The following is a 21,634-nucleotide window of genomic DNA, read 5'->3' as shown; positions in this document are numbered from 1 at the left end:
AGAGGCATGGGATTAGTTTGATCTTATATTTGTTGAGGTCTGTCTTGTGACCAATTATATGGTTGATTTTGGAGAAGGTACCATGAGGTGCTGAGAAAAAGGTATATTCTTTTGCTTTAGGGTGAAAATGTTCTATAAATATCAGTCAAATCCAATTGGTTCAAAGCTTCACTTTGTTGTACTGTGCCCCTGTTTAGTTACTGTTTTCCTGATCAGTCCATTGAGGATAGTAGAATGTTGAAGTCGCCCACAATATTGTGTTAGGTGCAATGTGTGCTTTGAGCTTTAGTAAAGTTTCTTTTACCAATGAGGGTGCCCTTGCATTTGGAGCATAGATGTTCAGAATTGAGAGTTTTTAGTGGATTTTTCCTTTGACCAGCAAGAAGTGTCCTTTCGTGTCTCTTTTGATGACTTTAGGTTGAAAATCAATTTTATCTGATATTAGAATGGCTACTCAGGCTTTTTTTCTGAGACCATTGACTTGTAAAATTGTCTTCCAGCCTTTTACTCTAAAGTAGTTTTTGTCTTTGACACTGATGTGTGTTTCCTGTATGCAGCAAAATGTAGGATCCTGTTTATTTATCCAGTCTGTTAGTCTATGTCTTTTTATTGGGGAATTGAATCCATTGATGTTAAGAGATATTAATGAATAGTGATTATTACTTCCTGTCATTTTTGGTGTTATTTTTATATTTGAGTGGTTATCTCCTTTTGGGTTTGATGAAAGAAGGTTACTATTTTGCTTTTCCCAGGGTGTAGTTTCCCTCCTGTGTTGGAGTTTTTCTCCTATTATTCTTTGTAGGGCTGGGTTTGTGGAAAGATATTGTGTAAATTTGGTTTTGTCATGGAGTATCTTGGTTTCTCCATCTATGGTGATTGAGAGTTTTGCTGGGTATAGTAATCTTGGCTGACATTTGTGTTCTCTTAGAGTCTGCATGATATCCGCCCAGGATCTTCTTGCTTTCATGGTCTCTGGTGAGAATTCTGGTGTGATTCTGATAGGTCTTCTTTATATGTTACTTGACCTTTTTCTCTTACTGCCTTTAATATTCTTTCTTTGTTTAGTACATTTGGGGTTTTGATTATTATGTGACGGGAAGTTTATCTGCTCAAGTCCAGTCTGTTTGGAGTCCTGTAGGCTTCTTATATATTCATGGGCATCTCTCTCTTTAGGTTTGAAAAGTTTTCTTCCATAATTTTGTTGAAGATATTTGCTGGCCCTTTCAGTTGTAAATCTTCACTCTCATCTATACCTATAATCCTTAGGTTTGGTCTTTTCATTGTGTCTTGGATTTCCTGGATGTTCTGGGATACAAGCTTTTGCATTTTGCATTTTCTTTGACTGTTGAGTCAATGGTTTCTATCGTATCTTTGCCATCTGATAATCTTTCTTCCATCTCTTATATTCTGCTGTTGATATTTGCATCTATGACCTCTGATTTCTTTTCAAGGTTTTTTATCTCCAAAGTAGTCTCCCTTTGTGATTTCTTAGTTGTTTCTACTTCCGTTTTTAGATCCAGAATGGTTTTGCTCAGTTCCTTCATTTGTTTATTTGTGTTTTCATTTAATTCTTTAAGAGATTTTTTTCTTTTATCTTTTATGACTTCTGGCATTTGACTCACTTTCACCTGCATTTCTTTAATTTTTTTTTTTGTGTGTGTGTTTCTTCTTTATTGGCTTCTATCTCTTGAACCTTATTCTCCTGAAATTTTTTAAGTGATTTTTGTGTTTCCATTATACGGGTTTCTAGCTTATTCATGTTCCCCTGTGTTTCTTTAAGAGATTCATTTATGTTTTTTTTGTGTTCTTCTAGCAGCATCATGAACAGTGATTTTAAATCCAAATCTTGTTTTCCTGGTGTGTTGAGGTATCCAGGACTTGTTTTTGTTGGAGATTTTGGTTTAGACACTGCCATATTGCCTATATTTCTGTTGGTAGCGTTCCTACGTTTGCCTTTTGCCATCTTGATATCTCTGGCATTAGTTCGTCTTGTCTCTGGCTGGTGTTTGAGCCTCGTGTGAGGTTGTAAGGCTATTTTTTTTCAACACTGCATGGCTGGGTTTCCCCTTTCGCAGATTGTTGATGAGCTGCCCTCCTCTTGGGTGTCCTTGGAGCCCTAGTGTGCCTTGCCCCAGATTGTTTCTGTGAACCAGGTGATGCCTGTTTGCTCCTTCAGGGAGTGCTGATAGTGTATGCTTTGGGAACCTTTTCCAAGTGCTGATCACTCTGCTGGGCAGCTGATACCCCAACTGGGTTGGTGCACACAAGGCTAGCCTAGCTGCTCAGGCCCTGAGTTCAGGCAAAAGCCTGACAGGCTTAGTCCCGAACAATGTTCGCCTTGGGCTATGACTGCTAATTGGTTCTGTCAGGTAGTCAAGATGGTGCTGCATGCCCCCTGCAAGTCCCAGGACTGTCTGCCAGGCTGACCACCTCCTGGCCAGGTTGTCACACAGATGGACCACCAGACAGCCCAGGGCCTGGGTGCAGTCCAATGCCTGTCAGGCATAGACCCCCGTGACATTGGCCTGGGGCTATGACTGTTAGCTGGCTTTGCCTGTTAAAACTCTCTGGCATCCTATAGCCAAAATGGTGGTGCATGCTTCCTGTAAGTGCGGGGACAGACTGCTGGGCTGACAACCTCCTGGCCAGGTTGGCACACAGATGGCCCACTGAACATTCCAGGACCTGGGTGCAGTCCAATGCCTGTTGGGCTTGCCCCCTCCCTCCCCACCTTCCGCGATGTTGACCTCTGGCTATGACTGTTAGCTAGCTTTGCCTGGTAGAACTCTCTGGCATCCCATAGCCAAAATGGTGGTGCTTAGTTCCTGTAAGTGCCGGGACAGACTGCCGGGCAAACAACCTCCTGGCTGGGTTGGCACACCGATGGCCCCCCAAACAGCCCAGGGCCTGGGTGCAGGCCAACACCTGTCAGGCTTAGACCCCTGCAATGTTGGCCTTGGGCTAAGTCTGCATACCTTGGGCTGTCAGTTCTCTCTGGTGTCCGAGAGCCAAGATGGTGGAGAGACTCTTGTAACTGACTGGCGGAAGGCAGAGTTCTGATGTGGCTTCAGTGCAATGAAAAGCACTGTAACTCCGCCACTTGTAGTCCGCTGGCCAGTGATGGTCAGTGGTAGCAGGTGCAGGACCTGCCAGGACCCTGTCGCCTTGGTTCCACTGGTGGTGGCCTTTCTACTGGACGAGTTGCTGCTGCTACCTGCTGCCGCTGCCACCTGGACATTCCTTGTGTTTCTATTTTGTGGAATAGTTTGACAAATATTGGTACTAAGTCTTCTTTGCAGATCTGATAGAATTCACCATTAAACCCATTTGGTTCTGGGTTTTTTACAGTTGGGAGACTGTTATGACTGCTTCTATTTCTTCAGGATTTATGGGACTATTTAGATGGTTTATCTGATCCTGTTTTAACATTGGCACCTAATATGTGTCTAGAAAATTCTCCATTTTATCCAGATTTTCTAATTTTGTTGAGTATAAGCTCTTGTAGTAGTATCTCATAATTTTTTGAATTTCCATTGTTTTTGTTTTTATGTATCCCTCTTCATTTCTGATTTTATTAATTTGGGTAGTGCCTCTGTACCCTATGGTTAGTCTGGCTAAGGGTTTATCAATCTTGTTGATTTTCTCAAAGAACCAGCTCCTGGTTCTGTTGATTCTTTGCATAGTTCTTTTTGGCTCTATTTGGTTGATTTGGATCTTGAGTTTTATTATTTCCTGACATCTACTCTTCTTGGATACATTTGCTTTTTGTTCTTTCAAGTGTATTGTCAAGCTGCTAATATATGCTCTCTTCATTTTCCTTTTGAAGGCAATTAGTGCTATGAGTTTTCCTCTTAGCACTGCTTTCATTGTATCCCATGGGTTTTGGTATGAGGTGGCTTCATTTTCATTAAGTTCTAAAAAGTCTTTCATTTCTTTATTTTTTCCTTTACCAAGTTATCATTGAGTAGAGCATCATTCAATATCTATGTCTATGTGTGTTTTTGCATTGGTTTTGTTTGAACTTATGACCAGCCTTAGACTCTGATTGTCTGATAGGATGCATTTAATTATATAAATATTCCTGTATCTGTTGAGGCCTGTTTTGTAAGCAATTATATGGTCAATTTTGGAGAATGTACCATGAGGTCCTGAGAAGAAGGTATATTCCTTTGTTTTAGGATGGATGTTCTATAAATATCTGATAGATCCATTTGATCCATAACTTCAGTTAGTTTCACCGTGTCTCTGTTTAGTTTATGTTTCCATGATTTGTCCATTGTTGAGAGTGGGGTGGTGAAGCCTCCCACTCTTATTGTGGGTGGTGCAATGTGTGTTTTGAGCTTTAGTAGAGTTTCTTTTATGAATGTGGGTGCCCTTGCATTTGGAGCACAGATGTTCAGAATTGAGAGTTCATTTTGGTAGATTTTTCCTTTGACAAGAATCACATGTCCTTCCTTATCTTTTTGACAACCTTTGGTTGAAAGTCAATTTTGTCCCATATATGAATGGTCTAGATTTTTTCTCGGGATCATTTCCTTGGAAAATTGTTTTCCAACTTTAACTCTGAGGTAGTGACCATCTTTGTACTGAGGTGGGTTTCTTGTATGCAGCAAAATGTTGGGTCCTGTTTAAGTGTCCAGTCTGTCAGTCTATGTATTTTTATTGGGGAATTGAGATCATTGATGTTAAGAGATATTTATTAAGGACATATGATTATTACTTCCTGTTATTTTCATTGTTAAACGTGGAATTCTGTTTTTGTGGCTAACTTTTTTGTGTTTGTTGAAAGAAGATTACTATATTGCTTTTTCTAGGGTGTAGTTTCCTTCCTTGTGTTGCTATTTTTCATCCATTATGCTTTGTAGAGCTGGGTTGGTGGAAAGATGTTGAGTAAATTAGGTTTTGTCATGGAATATCATGTTTTCTTCATCTATAGTAATTGAGAGTTTTGCTGGGTATAGTAGTCTGGGCAGGCATTTGTGTGCTCTTAGGGTCTGTATGAGATCTACCCAGGATCTTCTAGCTTTCATCATCTCTGGTGAGAAGTCTGGTGTAATTCTGATAGGTCTGCCTTTATTAGTTACTTGCCCCTTTTCCCTTACTGCTTTTAATATTCTTTGTTTAGTACATTTGGTGTTTTGATTCTTATGTGCAGGGAGGACTTTCTGGTCTGGTCCAGGCTGTTTGGAGTTCTGTAGGCTTCTTGTATGTTCATGGGCACCTCTTTCTTTAGGTTAGGGAAGTTTTATTCTATACTTTTGTTGAAGATATTTACTGGCCCTTTATATTGTAAATCTTCACTCTCTTCTATACTTATAATCCTTAGGTTTGGTCTTCTCATTGTGTCCTGAATTTCTTGGATCTTTTAGGTTAGGAGCTTTTTGCAGTTTGTATTTTCTTTGACTGTTGAATTAATATTTTTCTATGTTTTTTTTCAGCACCTGAGAGTCTTTCTTTTATCTCTTGTATTCTGGTGTTGATGCTTGTATCTATGAATCCTGATTTATTTCCACAGTTTTCGGTTTTCTGTCTCCAGAGTTATCTCATGTTGTGATTTCTTTATTGTTTCTACTTCCACTTTTAGATCCTGGATATTTTTTCCCAGTACCTTCACTTGATTGTTTGTGTTTTCCTGTAATTCTTTAAGGAATTTTTGTGTTTCTTCTTTAAGGGCTTTTTTATGTTGACCCATGTCCTCCTGCATTTTTAAGGGGGTTATTTATGTCCTTCTTGAAGCCCTCTATCGGCATCATGACATAAGATTTTAAACACAAATCTTGTTTTCCAATATATTGGGGGTATCCAGGACTTGCTGTGGTGGGAGAACCGGGTTCTGATGTTGCCTAAAAGCCTTAGTTTCTGTTGGTAGGTTTTTGTGTTTGCCTTTCATCATCTGGTTATTTCTTGTGCTAGTTAGTTTTGCTGCCTCTGGATGGAGCTTGTTCTTCCTGTGGACCTGTAAGCTTGTGTCTATACACCTGGCAAACCAATTCTCTTTTGGCAGGGTCTATGCACAGAAGGCCATGGAGCTGCCTGGCTTCATGGTGAAAATGGCAGCCTGAAAACCACTGTCCCAGCAGTTCCATTGATCTTATGCCCTGTGTGCTCTCAGCTGTTCCCCCTCCAAGCTCAGAAGTGAAACAATTTTTGGGAGATCACTCACTTCTGGAGGGCTTTGCACATAAAGCTGTGGAGTTGCCAGGTTTCCTGGGTACTGGCCTGAATTTTTTGCATTGTCTTCAAGGGGTACGTTCAATGTGAAGGGTCCAAAAAGACTTCATACCAAGATTGCTTCTTGCAGCTATTTGTCTTTCCTGTCATGAAATTAAAATAATAATCCCTGGGCATTACCTTACCCTATTGATCATATTTCCTACAGATCAACATAAAGATGAACTTTCATATATTAATGATGTTTAGATGAATTGGTGATTCTATAGATTTCCTGATTTGATTCAAGTAAATGTAAGAAGAGTTAGGAGATGGTCTTAGTTGTTTTGTTAGAAAGATGTAATAAAGTTATAATCGTATTGGACTGAGCATGGGATCCCATTGGAGGAGTTAGAGAAGGAACAGGAGGAGCTGAAGGAGTTTTCAATCTCATAGGAATAACCACAATATCAACCAACGAGAACCTCCTGAGCTCCCAGAGACTAAACCACCAACCAAAGAGTACACATGGAGTTACCCATGGTTCCAGGAGCATATGTAGTAAATGATTGCCTTATCTAGCATCAGTGGGAGGGGAGCCCCTACATCCTGTGGAGGCTCAGTTCCCCAGAATAGGGGAATGATAGGGCAGTGAAGCAGGGATGGGTTTTTAGCTGGGGGGAAGCTCTCATAAAAGCAGAGGGAGTAGGGATGTGGCAGGAAGATTGCTGAGTGGAAACCAGGGAAGGGGGATAACATTTTAAATGTAAATAAATAAAATAACCAATTAAAAACGATAACATATAAAGTTAGAGTTAAGAATAGAATGTGCTCACTCCTCATAAAAGTTTGAAGAAATTATGAAAATGAAACTGACAGAGCAAATATAGGGTTTCCAAGAAATTAAAAAAAAACTCTATTGAAGTTATGATATGATTTTTGGACATTTGAGAGTAATTCATAGTCTCCTTTGTAGTTGTATAGACAAGAAAATATCAAATATATAAAAATCTTATACTAGTAAAACTAAGTCAAAACACTGGGACTTTTAGTAGAGCCATTGAGTGCAATGTGAAGAAGCAGAAAGTTAGTGAAACTGCTGAGTTAAGGGTTAACTTAATTCTTTCTGGCTACTGTCTGTCACTTTGCCCTTGTCATTGTTCATGAGAGCTTCAGAGGAAAATGCATGTAGCTGAAACTTGGAGCTCTGAGCTTTGAAATATAATAAGTCAAAAGGTAATGTTTAAATAATGGTAAGTTTGCAATTATTATTACTATTGGCCACAGGCCTGGGAATTAGTGATCCTTGAAATTTAGTAGAACAATTCTTATTCTTATTTCTTTGTGGGATGTGGTCATTCCTTTCACTTTGATTTGGCAATGATTATAAATTGTCTTTTTTCTGCCTGCTTTTTGAGTAACAATAAAAGAATGGGACAAGTTAAAAGCAAGAGGACTGTGGAGACTGTCAGGAGAGATTGCGAGGGGAGAGTGTGTGTGGGGTGTATGTGTGAGTGAAAGGAGCGCTCATGAAGAATATGTGTGTGAGAGGAGGACAACACATGTAAGGCGTGAGTGAAGTGTGTGGTATATGGTATGTGTGTGTGTGTGTGTGTGTGTGTGGTATATGTGCTGTAGGTATATGGGAGTTCAAGAAAAGTATAGAGCACAGGTGAAAAGCAGAGTGAACAGGAGAGTGCAGAGTGCTTACAGCCTCAAGCTGCAAGCTAGTGAGCAGAGAGAGATACAGAGATAGAGACAGTGACAGAGATACAGAGATAGGGAGAGACAGACACAGAGAAAAAGCAACCTCAAGCCTTGAAATTTGACTGTCAGCTTGTACCTGAAAAAGGTGTTTGTGTGTGTTTATTATGCACTTTCCAGATATCCCTGCTGCGAGCTGAGAACCCAGATCCTAGGTTGAAATTGGACCACTACAGTACATACACTGTTTATTGCTTTTGGAATAGATAACAAACAAATATTTGTATGAGATTTGATGACCATTGGTCTACTTGAGAATAAGAAGTAAATGGATGTTAAATAGAATAAGAGATGAAAAGAAACAATGTTGTCACTTATCAAAATCTTCAGCAATTTCAATAAAACATTTTAAAATTATGTATTAGTCAATGCCCAGTATTATATCTTATGATGGCCATCAATGCCCATGAATAATTTAAATTATTCTAAATGCATGTTAAGTTATGCTTTAGAATATGTCATTAAATGATTTACTGATGGAAACAAGTTGATCTTGGGAGATGAAGAGTATCAATTCAGAAGTCATATTGTTATTATCAACTTCTGGCACAATGGTCACAATGAGGTCACTATGGTTGGATATGGTTGATCATTCCTTGATCTTATCACTTGAGAGATAGATACAGAATTAAGAGTTTGAAGTAATTCTCAGGTGCACATAGCAAGTTACAGTCAAGCTTCAGTCCCATGAATAAGAGTTTGTCCCAGAAATAAAAAATACAATTTTAAGTGTTGATAACATAATTACAGAAGATAGGTTAAGTAAGATGCCACTGTACATCTTATGAAGTTATATGAATTCTTGTGTAATTATAGAGAAAAATGACACACAAAGAAAGAGCAATTTAACTTCCTCCACTTCAAATGTAGAATATATTTTCTTATAATAATATCCTGAAATAAATGATCAGTAGTAAAACTAAAATTTTTCTGGCCTAAAATGATTTAGTTTTCTCAAATCTAATCCCAAAACGTGCAAGTACCAGGCAGGAACAAATCAAATTCTAGGCTAATCTGTTCTATAGTGTCTATGTTGCCAGACTTGACCAAGGTGTAAGACTTTCATTCATGATAAAAGAAAGTAAAATAATTTATAATTATCTCTTCTCAAATATCTGTTGCCTATGACACTATTATTGATATTCATTAAGAGAGCTGAGTCATATAGGCTATAAGGAAGGAAAGCCACAATTATTAAATAACTAAACTAACTACTACATTTCTGAGAAACTCCTTGCTTTCTTTCCATTAAGATTATTTGTGACCTTTGAGCTCCTGGTCTCTTTACAACATGGAGAAACAAATTGGAAACCCAGTACTTTCGCTCTGAGAAAAAAGATTCTGGGGAAATCTCAATACTCTCATTACAACAAACCATTTAGTGTCACCTTTGCGCAGGTAATGGCCCTCATTATTTTTCACTCCAACATTAGTTTTCATAACATGATGGTAATTTGCTCGGGGGTCAGATTTCATGTTCTCAAAGGTAGCTTGTCTCACAATAGCATCTACATCTTCTTCACTCAATTCTTTCTCTACAAAACTGCAGATTTTATGCACTGTGCTTCTGAGGTCCTGAAAGAGTCATGGGATGAAAAATTACTGACTCTATAATGGACATATGAGTTACAGCCATACATGAGACATGGACATGTAAGATTACTTCTTGGAATGCAATAATGGCACAAATAAGCAAATTAATCAATTGGATTATATAATTTTCAGAAAAATCACTAATATTTCCTCTAATATGCCCATCAAAGGGGAAGGGAAACTGTAGAGGCCATATCCAGAGGTTAGACAAGGTTCCTGGTTGGGGGATATGGCTACCAACTCATCTCCAAATTTTTAACTCAGAGTGACTCTTGTATAAAGAAAATACTTGGACAGTGTGGAACAGGGTCTGAAGGAAAGGCCATCCAGAGTCTGCACTACTTGGGGCTTCTTCCCATATGCAGACCCCAAACTCAGACACTATTGGATGCTTGCTGACAGAAGCCTTTTTTAGCTGTCTCCTGAAAGGATCTACCTGACAAAGAAGCAGATACTCCCAGCAATCCATGGACTGAGCATCCCAACTGAGGAGTTAGAGAAAGCCTGAAGAAGCTGAAGGTATTTGCAACTCCATAGGAAGAACAACAATATCCACCAACCAGAGCTCTCAGAGCTCCCAGTGACTAAATCCCCAACCAAAGTGTATACATGGAGGGACTCATGGTTCCAGTCTCATAGGTAGCATAGGATAGCATTGTCTGGCATGAATAGGAGGAGAGGCCTTTGGTCTTATGAAGGCTCTGATGTTGTGTGGCAAGGGCAAGAATATAAGCAAAAGAAACCAAGGCTACAAAGCATCATCAAGCCCAATCCTCCTAGCACAGTGATGCCTGTATACCTTAACATGCCTAAAAGGCAAGACTCTGATTGAAAATCACATTTCATGAGTATGATAGAGGACTTTAAGAAGGATATGAATAATTCTCTTAAAGAAATATAGGAGAACACGGACAAACATGTAGAAGGCCTGAAGGAGGAAGTAAAAAAATCCCTTAAAGAATTACAAGAATACACAACCAAACAGGTGAAGGAATGGAACACAACCATCCAGGATCTAAAAATTGAAATAGACACAATAAAGAAATTACAAATGGAGACAACACTGGAAATAGAAAACATGGGAAAGAGACAAGGAGACACAGACTCAAATATCACCAAAAGAGTGCAAGAGATAGAAGAGAGAATCTCAGGTGCTGAAGATGCCATAGAAAACATTGACTCAACAGTCAAAGACAATGCAAAATGCAAAAAGCTCCTAAGCTAAAAGATCCAAGAAATCCAGGACACAATGAGAAGATCAAACCTAAGGATTATAGGTATAGAAGAGAGTGAAAATTTACAACTTAAAGGGCCAGTAAATATCTTCAACAAAATTATAGAAGAAAACTTCCCTATCCTAAAGAAAGAGATGCCCATGAACATACAAGCCTACAGAACTCCAAACAGCCTGGGCCAGACCAGAAAGTCCTCCCTGCACATAAGAATCAAAACACCAAATGTACTAACTAAAGAAAGAATATTAAAAGCAGTAAGGGAAAAAGGGCCAGTAACTTATAAAGGCAGACCTATCAGAATTACACCAGACTTCTCATCAGATGAAAGCTAGAAGATCCTGGGCAGATCTCATATAGACGCTAAGAGCTCACAAATGCCACCCATTTACTATACCAGCAAAACTCTCAATCAGTATGGATGGAGAAACCAAAGTATTCTATGATTAAAACAAATTTACATAATATCTTCCCACAATCCAGCTCTACAAAGGATAATAAATGGTAAATGCCAACACAATGAAGGAAACTACACCCTAGAAAAGGCAATATAGTAATGGTCCCAAGAAACAAGCTGAAATAGCCATTCTAATAGCGAATAAAATAGACTTTCATCCAAAAGTTGTCAAAAATATAAGGAAGGACTCTTCATACTCATCAAAGCAAAAATCTACCAGGAGGAACTCTCAATTCTGAACATATATGCTCCAAATGCAAGGGCACCCACATTCATAAAAGAAACTTTACTAAAACACAAAGGACACATTGTACCTCACACAATAAAAGTAAAAAATTTTAACAACCTACTCTCATGAATAGACAGATCAAGGAGACAGAAAATAAACAGAGACACAGAAACACTAGCAGAAGTTACAGAACAAATGGATTTAACAGATATAGAACATTTCATCTTAAAACAAAATAATATACCTTCTTGTAAGCACCTCATGGTACCTTCTCACAATTTGACCATATAATCAGTCACAACAGGCCTCAACAGCTACAAGAATATTGAAATAATCCCATGCATCCTGTCAGATCACCTTGGATTAAGGCAGGTATTTAATAACAACAAAAACAACAGAGAGCCCATATACATATGAAAGCTGAAAACAACCTGCTCAATGACAACTTGGTCAAGGAAGAAACAAAGAAATTAAATACTTTTTAGAATTTAATGAAAATGAAGGCACAACATACCCAAACTTATGGGACACAATGAAAGCACTGGTAAGACAAAATCTCTGCTCAGAGTTTCTCCAAAAAGAAACTGGAGAGAACACATGCTAGCAGCTTAACAGCATACCTGAAAGCTCTAGAACAAAAAGAAGCAACTATACCCAAGAGGATTAGACAACAGGAAATAATCAAACTCAGGGCTGAAATTAACAATGTGTAAACAAAAAGAACTATACAAAGAATCAACAAAGCTAGAAGCTGGTTCTTTGAGAAAATCAACAAGATAGACAAACCCTTATCCAGACTAAGCCGAGGGCATAGATACAGTATCCAAATTAACAAAATCAGAAATGAAAAGGGAGACATAACAGAAATTGAGGATATTCGAAAAAAATCATCAGATTCTAATACAAAAGTCAATACTCAAAACACTGGAAAATCTGTAAGGATTGGACAATTTTCTAGCAGTATCAGATACCAAAGTTAAATCAGAATCAAATCAACCATATAAACAGTCCCATAACCCCTAAAGAAATAGAAGCTATTATTAAAAATCTCCCAACCACAAAAAACCCAGGACCAAGCTGGCTTTTGTGCAGAATTCTATTAGATCTTCTAACAAGATAGAATGCCAATACTTCTCAAACTCTTCCACAAAATAGAAACAGAAGAAACACTACCCAATTTATCCAATGAAACCATAGTTATGCTGATACTAAAACCATAGAAATACCCAATGAAGAAAGAAAACTTCAGACCAATTTCCCTTCTGAATATCAATGCAAAACAATCAATAAAGTTCTTGCTAACCAAATCCAAGAACATATCAAAACGATCATTCATCATGACAATGTAGGTTTCATTGCAGGGATGCAGGGATTTTTCAATGTATTGAAATCCATCAAGTAATCCACTACATAAACAAATTTAAGGAAAAACCACATGATCATCTCATTATATGCTGGAAAATAGTTTGACTAAATCAACATCCCTTCATGTTAAAAGTCTTGGAAAGTTCAGGAATTCAAAGCCCATACCTAAACATCGTAGAAGCACTATACAAAAAAACAAAACAAAACAAAAAGCCAAACCAAAACAAAACAAAACAAAAAAACAAACCAGTAGGTAACATCAAATTAAATGGAAATAAACATGAAGCAACCCCATCAAAATCAGGGACTAAACAAGGCTGCCAATTCTGTTTCTATCTATCCAATGTAGTACATGAAGTTCTATCTCAAAGTATTAGACAACAAAAGGAGGCCAAAGTAATACAAATTAGAAAAGGAGAAGTCACCATATCACTATAGCAGATGATATTATTGTATACTAAAGTGACCACAAAAATTCTACCAGAGAACTTCTACAGCTGACAAACAACTTCAGGAAAGCGGATGGATATAAAATTAACTCAAACAAATCAGTATCCTTCCTATATTCAAAGGATAAATAGGCTAAGAAAGAAAGTAGGGAAATGACATTATTCACAATAGTCACAAAAAAAAAATACAAAATATCTTGATGTAGCTATAACCAAAAAGTGAAAGATCTGTATGACAAGAACTTTGAGTCTCTGAAGAAAGAAATGTAAAATGACTTCAGATGCTGGTAAGATCTCTAGCGACCATGGGTTGGCAGTATTATTATCGTAAAGATGGCCATTTTGTCACAAGCAATCTACAGATTCACTGCAATATACATAAAAATTCTGACTCAATTCTTCATAGAGTTAAAAAGAGCAATTCTCAAATTCAGTTGGAATAACAAAAAATCAGTATAGCTAAAACTATTCTAAACAATAAAAGAAATTCTGGGGGATTCACCATCCCTGGCCTCAAGCCATACTATAGAGCAATAGTGATAAAAACTGCATAATATTGGTACAGTTACAGACAGGTATATCAATGGAATAGAATTAAAGACCCAGAAATGATCACACACAACTTCGGTCTCTTAATATTTGATAAAGGAGCTAAAACAATACAGTGGGGAAAATGCAGCATTTTCAATAAATGGTGCTGGTTCATCTGGCAGTCAACATGTAGAAGATGGCAACTTGATACATTCTTATTTCCTTATACAAAGCTCAAATCCAAGTGTATCAAGGACTTTTAACATAAAATAAGATACACTGAATATAATAACAGGGAGAGTGGGAAAAATACCCAAACACATAGGCACAAGGGAAATTTTTCTGAACAGAACTAAAATGGATTATAGTCTAAGATCAAGAAGCAACAAATGGGATCTCATAAAATTGCAAAGCTCTGTAAGGCAAAGGACACTGTCAATAGGACAAAATGGCAACCAACAATCTGGGAAAAGATCTTTACCAACCCTTCATCTGGCAAAGGGCTTATATCCAATATATACAAAGAACTTCAGAAGCTAGACTCCAGAGAACCAAATACTATATTAAAACCTGGAGAACAGAGCTAAACAGAGATTTTCATCTGAGGATTACTGACTGAATGACTGAGAAGCAAGTAAAGAAATGTTCAACATCCTTAGTTATCAGGGAAATGCAAATAAAAACAACGTCGAGATTCCATTTCACATCAGTCAGAATGGCAAAGGTCAAAAACTCAGGTAATAGCAGATGCTGGTAAGGAGTGGAAAAAGATAAGCACTCCTCCATTGCAATAATTTTCATTATTCTCTCGTCTTCTTAAATTATTCTTTCCCATCTTACCTTCTTCATATCCTCATAGCTCAGGAACATTATATTAAAGTCATGTCTGTGTTCATACCAGCCTCTAATGTGATCAAACCAACGGCCTCCTACAACTGAAAAGAACATTACTTGGTAGTAAGTTGAAGGCATTATACTTACTGAGCAGCAAAATTGTTTGTTTCTTTACTGATTTAGTATATTCAGAAATGAAAATGTAATACCTACATTAGTTTGTCCATATAACAATTTTAAAGGGGTTATTTGTATGCAGACTTCACACAAAGCTCCTACCAATATATGAAAACAGTACGATAGTCATTGAGGATTTCCATTGTCAGAAGCTAGAGACACTGCTCAGTGTTTAAAGCACTATCTGCTCTTGCAGAAAGCCCAAATGTAGGTCTCTGCACTCAAATGGTGTCTTGAAAATCAGCTATAACTCAAGTTCCAGGGAATCTAGTATCCTTTTGTTACCTCTGACTATTTCTTCTCTACCTGAAACCATATATCTCCATTTCTCCTACACTACAAGATCTTTGAATGGAAGTGTTTCCATGTTACAACGAGACAGAACTGAATGTAATCATACATACATGTGCAATCCTGATTCTCCAATCCTCCTGCCTTTCATTAATCAATTCTTCACAATGGTAAAACAAAAAAATTCTTCAGTTTACCTAAAATTGTGTGCATGCCCAGTACCTGTTCACCCTCACTTTCAGCTACATGACTCTTCCCATTTTGTAAACTAAAAGAAAAAAATGAATAAAATATTTTTATATATCTTGTCAAAATATATCCTAAATAATCCAGCATTATAAAATTTACAATTCTCAAATGGTTCCAAAAATGGCAGAGAAAACTCTTGTGCTTCAGGCTAAGTTGATCATGATGTTATTACCTTTTATGTGTACTCCACTCCCCCCCATCACTCTGATGTATGCTCCATACAGTGTGATGGTTCCATTTTCCTCTGTACTTTATAAACGGGTAAGAGGGATAAATGCTGTTACCTTTTCCTTCGAGAAATTTGTCCATATAATGTTCTATGGTATCTGTACTTTCTAAGATATCCACCCAATTTGAAAAATGAAAATATGAGATCATAACATCTTTGGGATTTCTGTAAATGTAAACAATCTGCAGGAAAAAAAAACACAATTACTATTTGTTTTAGATATTCTTGGTTATCTTGGTAATTTCTGAAGACTCATATGATAATTCATTTTCATCCAGGTAATAACTATGAACATTTAGTTGCTTATCAACTTATTGTTCCATGCCAGAAGGAAAAAAAGAGTATTTTCATTTTTGTATTATTCAATGCTTGTACAAGAACACCGGTCAACTTTCTATAAGTTATATTACTTGGAAAGGTGATAAATATAATAAGTACATTTTACAAAGGCTAGAGAAAATGGCTTTCACTGAATTTCCTGAGATATTTGATATATAACCAGGATATGAGTGGAAATACGTAGAAAATAAATAAATAAACTATTATTTCAGTACAACACCAGAAGCATCCAAATTTTGTAAAACATTCTTTCATACTATTATGAATAAAATCAAGTAAATTGAGAGTATTACACCTAAGATCAATATATTTCTAGTCTTGAAACAGAGACAGATTTCTTAAATAATGAAATGAGTACATAATGAATTTATATTTAAAAAATTAATGTTAGATATAACTAAAATTGTGTTTCCAATCAAATTAAGCCACAAATATGAACAAAGTTATAAAACAAAAAAGTTCACAGTATAAATATTTTAGTATCAAAAAGTGACAGAATTTAAAACATTAGAAATATAATAGCAATGTTATAGGAATATAAAGCTATATCAATGGTAGTGCCCTTTCACAAAATCACAATTGATTATGGTCAGTAAATATCAAGCATGTTTTAATCTCATTATTTATTATAGATATGCAAATTAAGACAAGGATAAATCACAATTGAATTACTGCCATATTGACAAACATTGAAGTCTGAGATGTCAAATTACTAAAGGAAAAATAAGAATTTTTCCTTTGCTGATTTCCAAAATAATTGAATATTCACTTTCTTCAGTAATGCAGCACTACCTCTTAAAAAGGTGTGCTCTGGTACTTGCTGCTCTGCAGTTCCTTTCATGACTGATATTCTGGGAAATTGGTGGAAATATGATCAGATATACCATCATAGCACAAATTCTGAAGTAATTATGCTATCCAATGATAAAAGTATTTTAATTGTGCAAAAACTTACTAAACTCTGTGACATACTTTAGCCTTTTTGTTCTTGAGACCTTTTGGTACTAAGTAATATGGAATGTGGGTAATGAAGATCCTGGGTGATGGCAATTTGACAAAGTCTAAATTATGATTCGCATACTCAAGGAATGGTGCTCTATGATATGTTTTGATGTCTTCAGTGCCATTTCGAAAATCCTCAAAATAAATCAAGCAGAGGATTTGCTGAGTCCAGATGGTACCTGTAAATACAGATAACAATACTAAGGTAGGTTTAAATAATATCTATGGTAAAAACATACATCTTAAACACAAGTGTGCTTTTTTAATACTTTGTGTATGTTAATAAGCAAGTGTAGTATTTGTTTTATTTTTCTTAATACTTAGGTATATGATTTGAAATGATATAGTACATTTCCAGGAGCCATCCTCACTTAGAACTCAATGCCAAGAACTCTCCATACCAGGAGCCATCCCCACCTGGCTCTTAATGCCAGGAGATCTCGATACCAGGAGTCATTCTCACTTAGATCTCCATGCCAGGAACTATTCCTATATAAATCTCAAAACCCCCTCCTTTTGAAGTTCATCTGTGGATAGGTTACTATAGAAACCCCTTTCCACTTCACCTCCTCATGACCCCCCTTTATCATGTCAGAATTCCAGCAGCAATAACTAGTTTTACCAGAAATTATGAGAAACTGTTTCTTAGAAATGATGTCAGCCCCCTGAGATTGTCTTCCCTTTACCCCTCCCAAACCTTGTAAGCTTCCCTTTATATTGACTTATGTAAAAATTAAAATTTGACAGCTTGATCAGGATTAGATTTGCTGTCCGTCCCTCTTTTGTCTTGTCACCCCATAGCCTTTCTTCTAGATAGCTCCGGAACCCTGTTGACTGTCCTGTGGGTCAGGACAGTACAGGCCCTGCATTTTAGGACATTTGTTCAAATTGACCCATATTTATCTCCCTCTACAAAGCTGAAGTCCAAGTAAATCAAGGACTTTAACATAAAACTGGATATACTGAAACTTATAGAAGAGAAATTGGAAAATAGCCTTGATCAAATTGGTACAGGGAAAATTTCCTGAACAGAGCACTAATGACTTAGGATCTAAGATTAAAAAAAAAAAGATACTTGGGACCTCTTGAAACTGAAACACTTCTGTAAGGCAAATGAAAGTGTCAATAGGTCAAAATGGCAGCCTACAATTTGGGTAAAGTTTTTCACTAACCCTACATCTAACAGAGGGTTAATATCCAAAATATATAAAGAAGTCAAGAAGTTTAACTCTAACAAACCAAATAACCCAATTTTATTGGATATTTCATTTAATTAAATTTTAAATGTTATTCCCTTTCCCCGTTTCCCCTCAAGAAACCTCCTATCTGTAAATAAACCAATTTTAAAAGTGATATACAGAGCTGAACATACAGAGATTCTTGAATGGCTGAGAAGCACTTGAAGAAAAGTTAAACATCCTTAGTCATCAGTAAAATGCAAATAAAAACAACCATGAAATTAGACCTTACATGAATCAGAATGGCTTAGATAAAAATTGCAGTTTCTCCTAGCAAAGGACACTGTCTATAGGACAAAACAACAACCAACAGATTGGGAAAAGATCTTTAACAATGCTGCATCTGACAGAGGACTAATCTCCAATTTATACAAAGAACTGAAGAAGCTAGACTCCAGAGAAACAAATAACCCTATTAAAAATGGGGTACAGAGCTAAACAAAGAATTCTCAACATAGGAATACTGAATGGGTGAGAAGCACCTAAAGAAATATTCAACATCTTTAGTCATCAGGGAAATGCAAACCAAGATGACCCCGAAATTCTACCTTACTCCAGTCAGAATGGCTAAGATAAAACTCAGGTGACCGCAGATGCTGGTGAGGATGTACAGAAGGAGAAACATCTCTCCATTGCTGGTGGGATTGCAAGCTGGTATAACCACTCTGGAAATCATTTTGGCAATTCTTCAGAAAATTGGACATAGTGCTACCTGACGACCCAGCTATACCCAGAAGATGCTCCAACATGTAATAAGGACACATGCTCTACTATGTTCATAGCAGCCTTATTTATAGTAGCTAGAAGCTGGAAAGAACCCATATGTCTCTTAACAGAAGCATGGATACAGATATTGTGATACATTTACACAATGGAGTACTACTCAGCTATTAAAAATGATGTATTCATAAAATTCTTAGGCAAATGGATGGATTGAGAAAATACCATCCTGAGTGAGGTAACCCAATCACAAAACAACATACATGGTATACACTCACTATATGGATATTAGTGGAAAACAACATATTGTATGTTATGTTTTAATTTTATATAAGATATCAGAGCTATGCAACTCATTTAAAATGCCATGTTTAGTAGGAGTTCTTTTAAAAGTGCTATGACAAAAATTTTTAGGATAATTATGCAATGCAAGTTAACAGTTTGTCAAACTCATGATCACATCAGATACTACTTTAATTCATCACAGAAATATGCTCCCTATATTGAACAAACACTGAATATCTAGAAACAAGAAACACTTGCCTATTTGAAGAAGCTCTTAATAGATCAACTTGAAAACTTCAGATACCTTCAGAAAATGGCATTTAAAGATGGTTTTATTAATCTAAGGCTTTTGTTTTTGACAATGACAAATGTCAGCTCCTGGAAGAACACCCCACTGAAAGTCCCAGAAGATAATTGTTTCAAACTTAGGAAGCTGCCACTGGACAAAAAAACATGACCTTACTTCACCTATTGACATTATACTGTCCAAACTGGACAAGCATGCATGCATAGAAGTCGACTACTGAGCTTTCCCAAGACAAGGTAAGTAGTCCATTATAATTCATGCTTCCCCCAAATGTCTGTCAACTATTCTGTGTCAGAAGTCTGAAGCTAGAAGCTCCAACATTATAGGGAAATATGGGTGGAGGGATTGTTCAAGGAGCCAGTTCTCCCTGTCATTTCTATAGTATTGGAATCAGCTTGCCTGTACTTCCTGGATACTCAAATATTTGTTCCTTTTCAGATGTGTAATGGGATTGACAACCAGATAGTTATTGTCTTTCATATGAAATTAAGTGTCTTAAGATATAAATAAATTCTTTTAAATCTATGAAAGTTATAATAAGGATTTCTTATATACCAAATTCTGAACTCACTAAGATAGGATAGATAATAGAATACTTCCCTCGTAGTTGTCAAATACATATGGACTGAATTTTGTGAATGTAATACTTACATGATAGTCTCCATAATTGTTTCATAATTGTAATTATTGTACATAGTATCTTTTAAGAGAAAAATCCTTTGGTTAGACTGTAAGGACCCAGCTATACCCAGGAAAATGTAAGGGAGAATTGTAGAACATCTCTTGTGTAATGTATGAATGCAGTACCTGTCAAGAAAGTGCTGATTTGCCTACATGATTAGTCAGGAAATTGAAGGTGGAATATATGACTGGGAGAGTGAATTCTGGGATAGGGGAAATAGGAGCTTAAAAACATGGAGGAAGGGAAAATTATGACAGCTGAACAGATGGAACCAGCAGTCTTGTAAAATTTAGATGAGAATAAAGTCATGATCTAACCAGTGAATCAAATAGGCTTATGGTCAAGGTATTTGTAGATGAATTTTGAGTCTCAGAGTCATCATTCCTGGAGCCTGGGCCCAGGAGGAAAAACTTTCTTTTATATGTCTTAAATTGTGTGAAGTAGACTTCAGTTTCTGTGGAACATGCATAAAGTAACTCATATGAGATTAAAAATTATCATACTAAATTATGAAGCATTTGCATTTGGAATAAAATATTTCAAATATTTCCCACCCAGCAGACCTAAATGGTCAGTGCTGACAAAGTGTCTCTTCCTGGTTCTATGTTGCAAACCTCATTCCAATTAGTGTCAATTCTACAGATTAGGATTTTATTTACATATTATTTGATCACACATTGTTACGTAAAGGGAGGTTTCTTATGGTGAGTGGACAGGAGTCAGTTTTTTACAGGTAATACTAAACCAAAAGAGACATTAATGGCACATGGACAATCTTGGCACTTACCAGATTTTGGATATGAGATGATGAAGACATCATCATCTCTAATTTCAAAAACTTCCATCTTTTCTAATAGCTTAATGTTCACTGATTTTTTTTCAAAATTATATCCTTTAAAGTTAAGCAAATATTCATTTGTATTGTCCATAACTTTTCACCTAGAAGTAAAAACATATAATTCACATTGTTTTTTAAATATACAGTATAGAATAATAATTACTGAAATATTGTATACTGAGAACCATTTAAGAATCTTGCATGCCTTTTTGCCCAGTACTTTTTGCTGGGACAGACTGAGACAGTCTGTTGTCCTGAAGATACCACTTCCTGCGGTATCCCAGGAGATCTGCTGCACTCAGGGTTATTGACACCACAGTCTCAGGCATTCTAGGAGATCATCTGCACACAGGGCAACTGAGCAATTGATCACTAGCTTGTCTCCTCCCTGAAAACAACACAGCCTGAAGGTATCCCAGGAGTTCCTCTGTACATAGGGCAACTTGGCAGTGGACACCACAGTCTGAAGAGCTCCCAGGGACTCTGTTGCATGCAGAGCAGATAACACATTGAAAGCCTCCCTGGATTTCTGCTGCATAAAGAGAGACAGAAACCACAATGCATAGTTTCCTCTCCACTCCCCACCCATCCAGCTTCACACAGGAAAATAGCTTGAATGCTCTGCTGAAGACCCAACAGTTTGAAGGCCTCCGAGGAGATCTACTGCCACCAG

General features: G+C 36.8%; 1 protein-coding gene across 1 annotated transcript in view; it reads right to left on the bottom strand.

Annotated features, from left to right (window-relative positions):
- The window catches only part of LOC127670233 (amine sulfotransferase-like), a 28,149-nt gene extending 7,097 nt beyond the window's left edge, over window positions 1-21,052 (bottom strand). Inside the window, exons 1-5 of the mRNA XM_052164616.1 lie at window positions 20,911-21,052; window positions 16,862-17,070; window positions 15,606-15,732; window positions 14,611-14,705; window positions 9,303-9,489 (exon numbers count right to left, since the gene is read on the bottom strand). Of these exons, the coding sequence (XP_052020576.1) occupies window positions 9,303-9,489; window positions 14,611-14,705; window positions 15,606-15,732; window positions 16,862-17,070; window positions 20,911-21,052 (760 nt within the window). The remainder of the gene's footprint in view (window positions 1-9,302; window positions 9,490-14,610; window positions 14,706-15,605; window positions 15,733-16,861; window positions 17,071-20,910) is intronic.
- Between the last annotated feature and the right edge of the window lie 582 nt (window positions 21,053-21,634).

Source organism: Apodemus sylvaticus, chromosome 19 (genome assembly GCF_947179515.1).
Source record: "Apodemus sylvaticus chromosome 19, mApoSyl1.1, whole genome shotgun sequence".
NCBI lineage: Eukaryota > Metazoa > Chordata > Mammalia > Rodentia > Muridae > Apodemus > Apodemus sylvaticus.
This window is presented reverse-complemented; position numbering and strand designations above follow the sequence as displayed.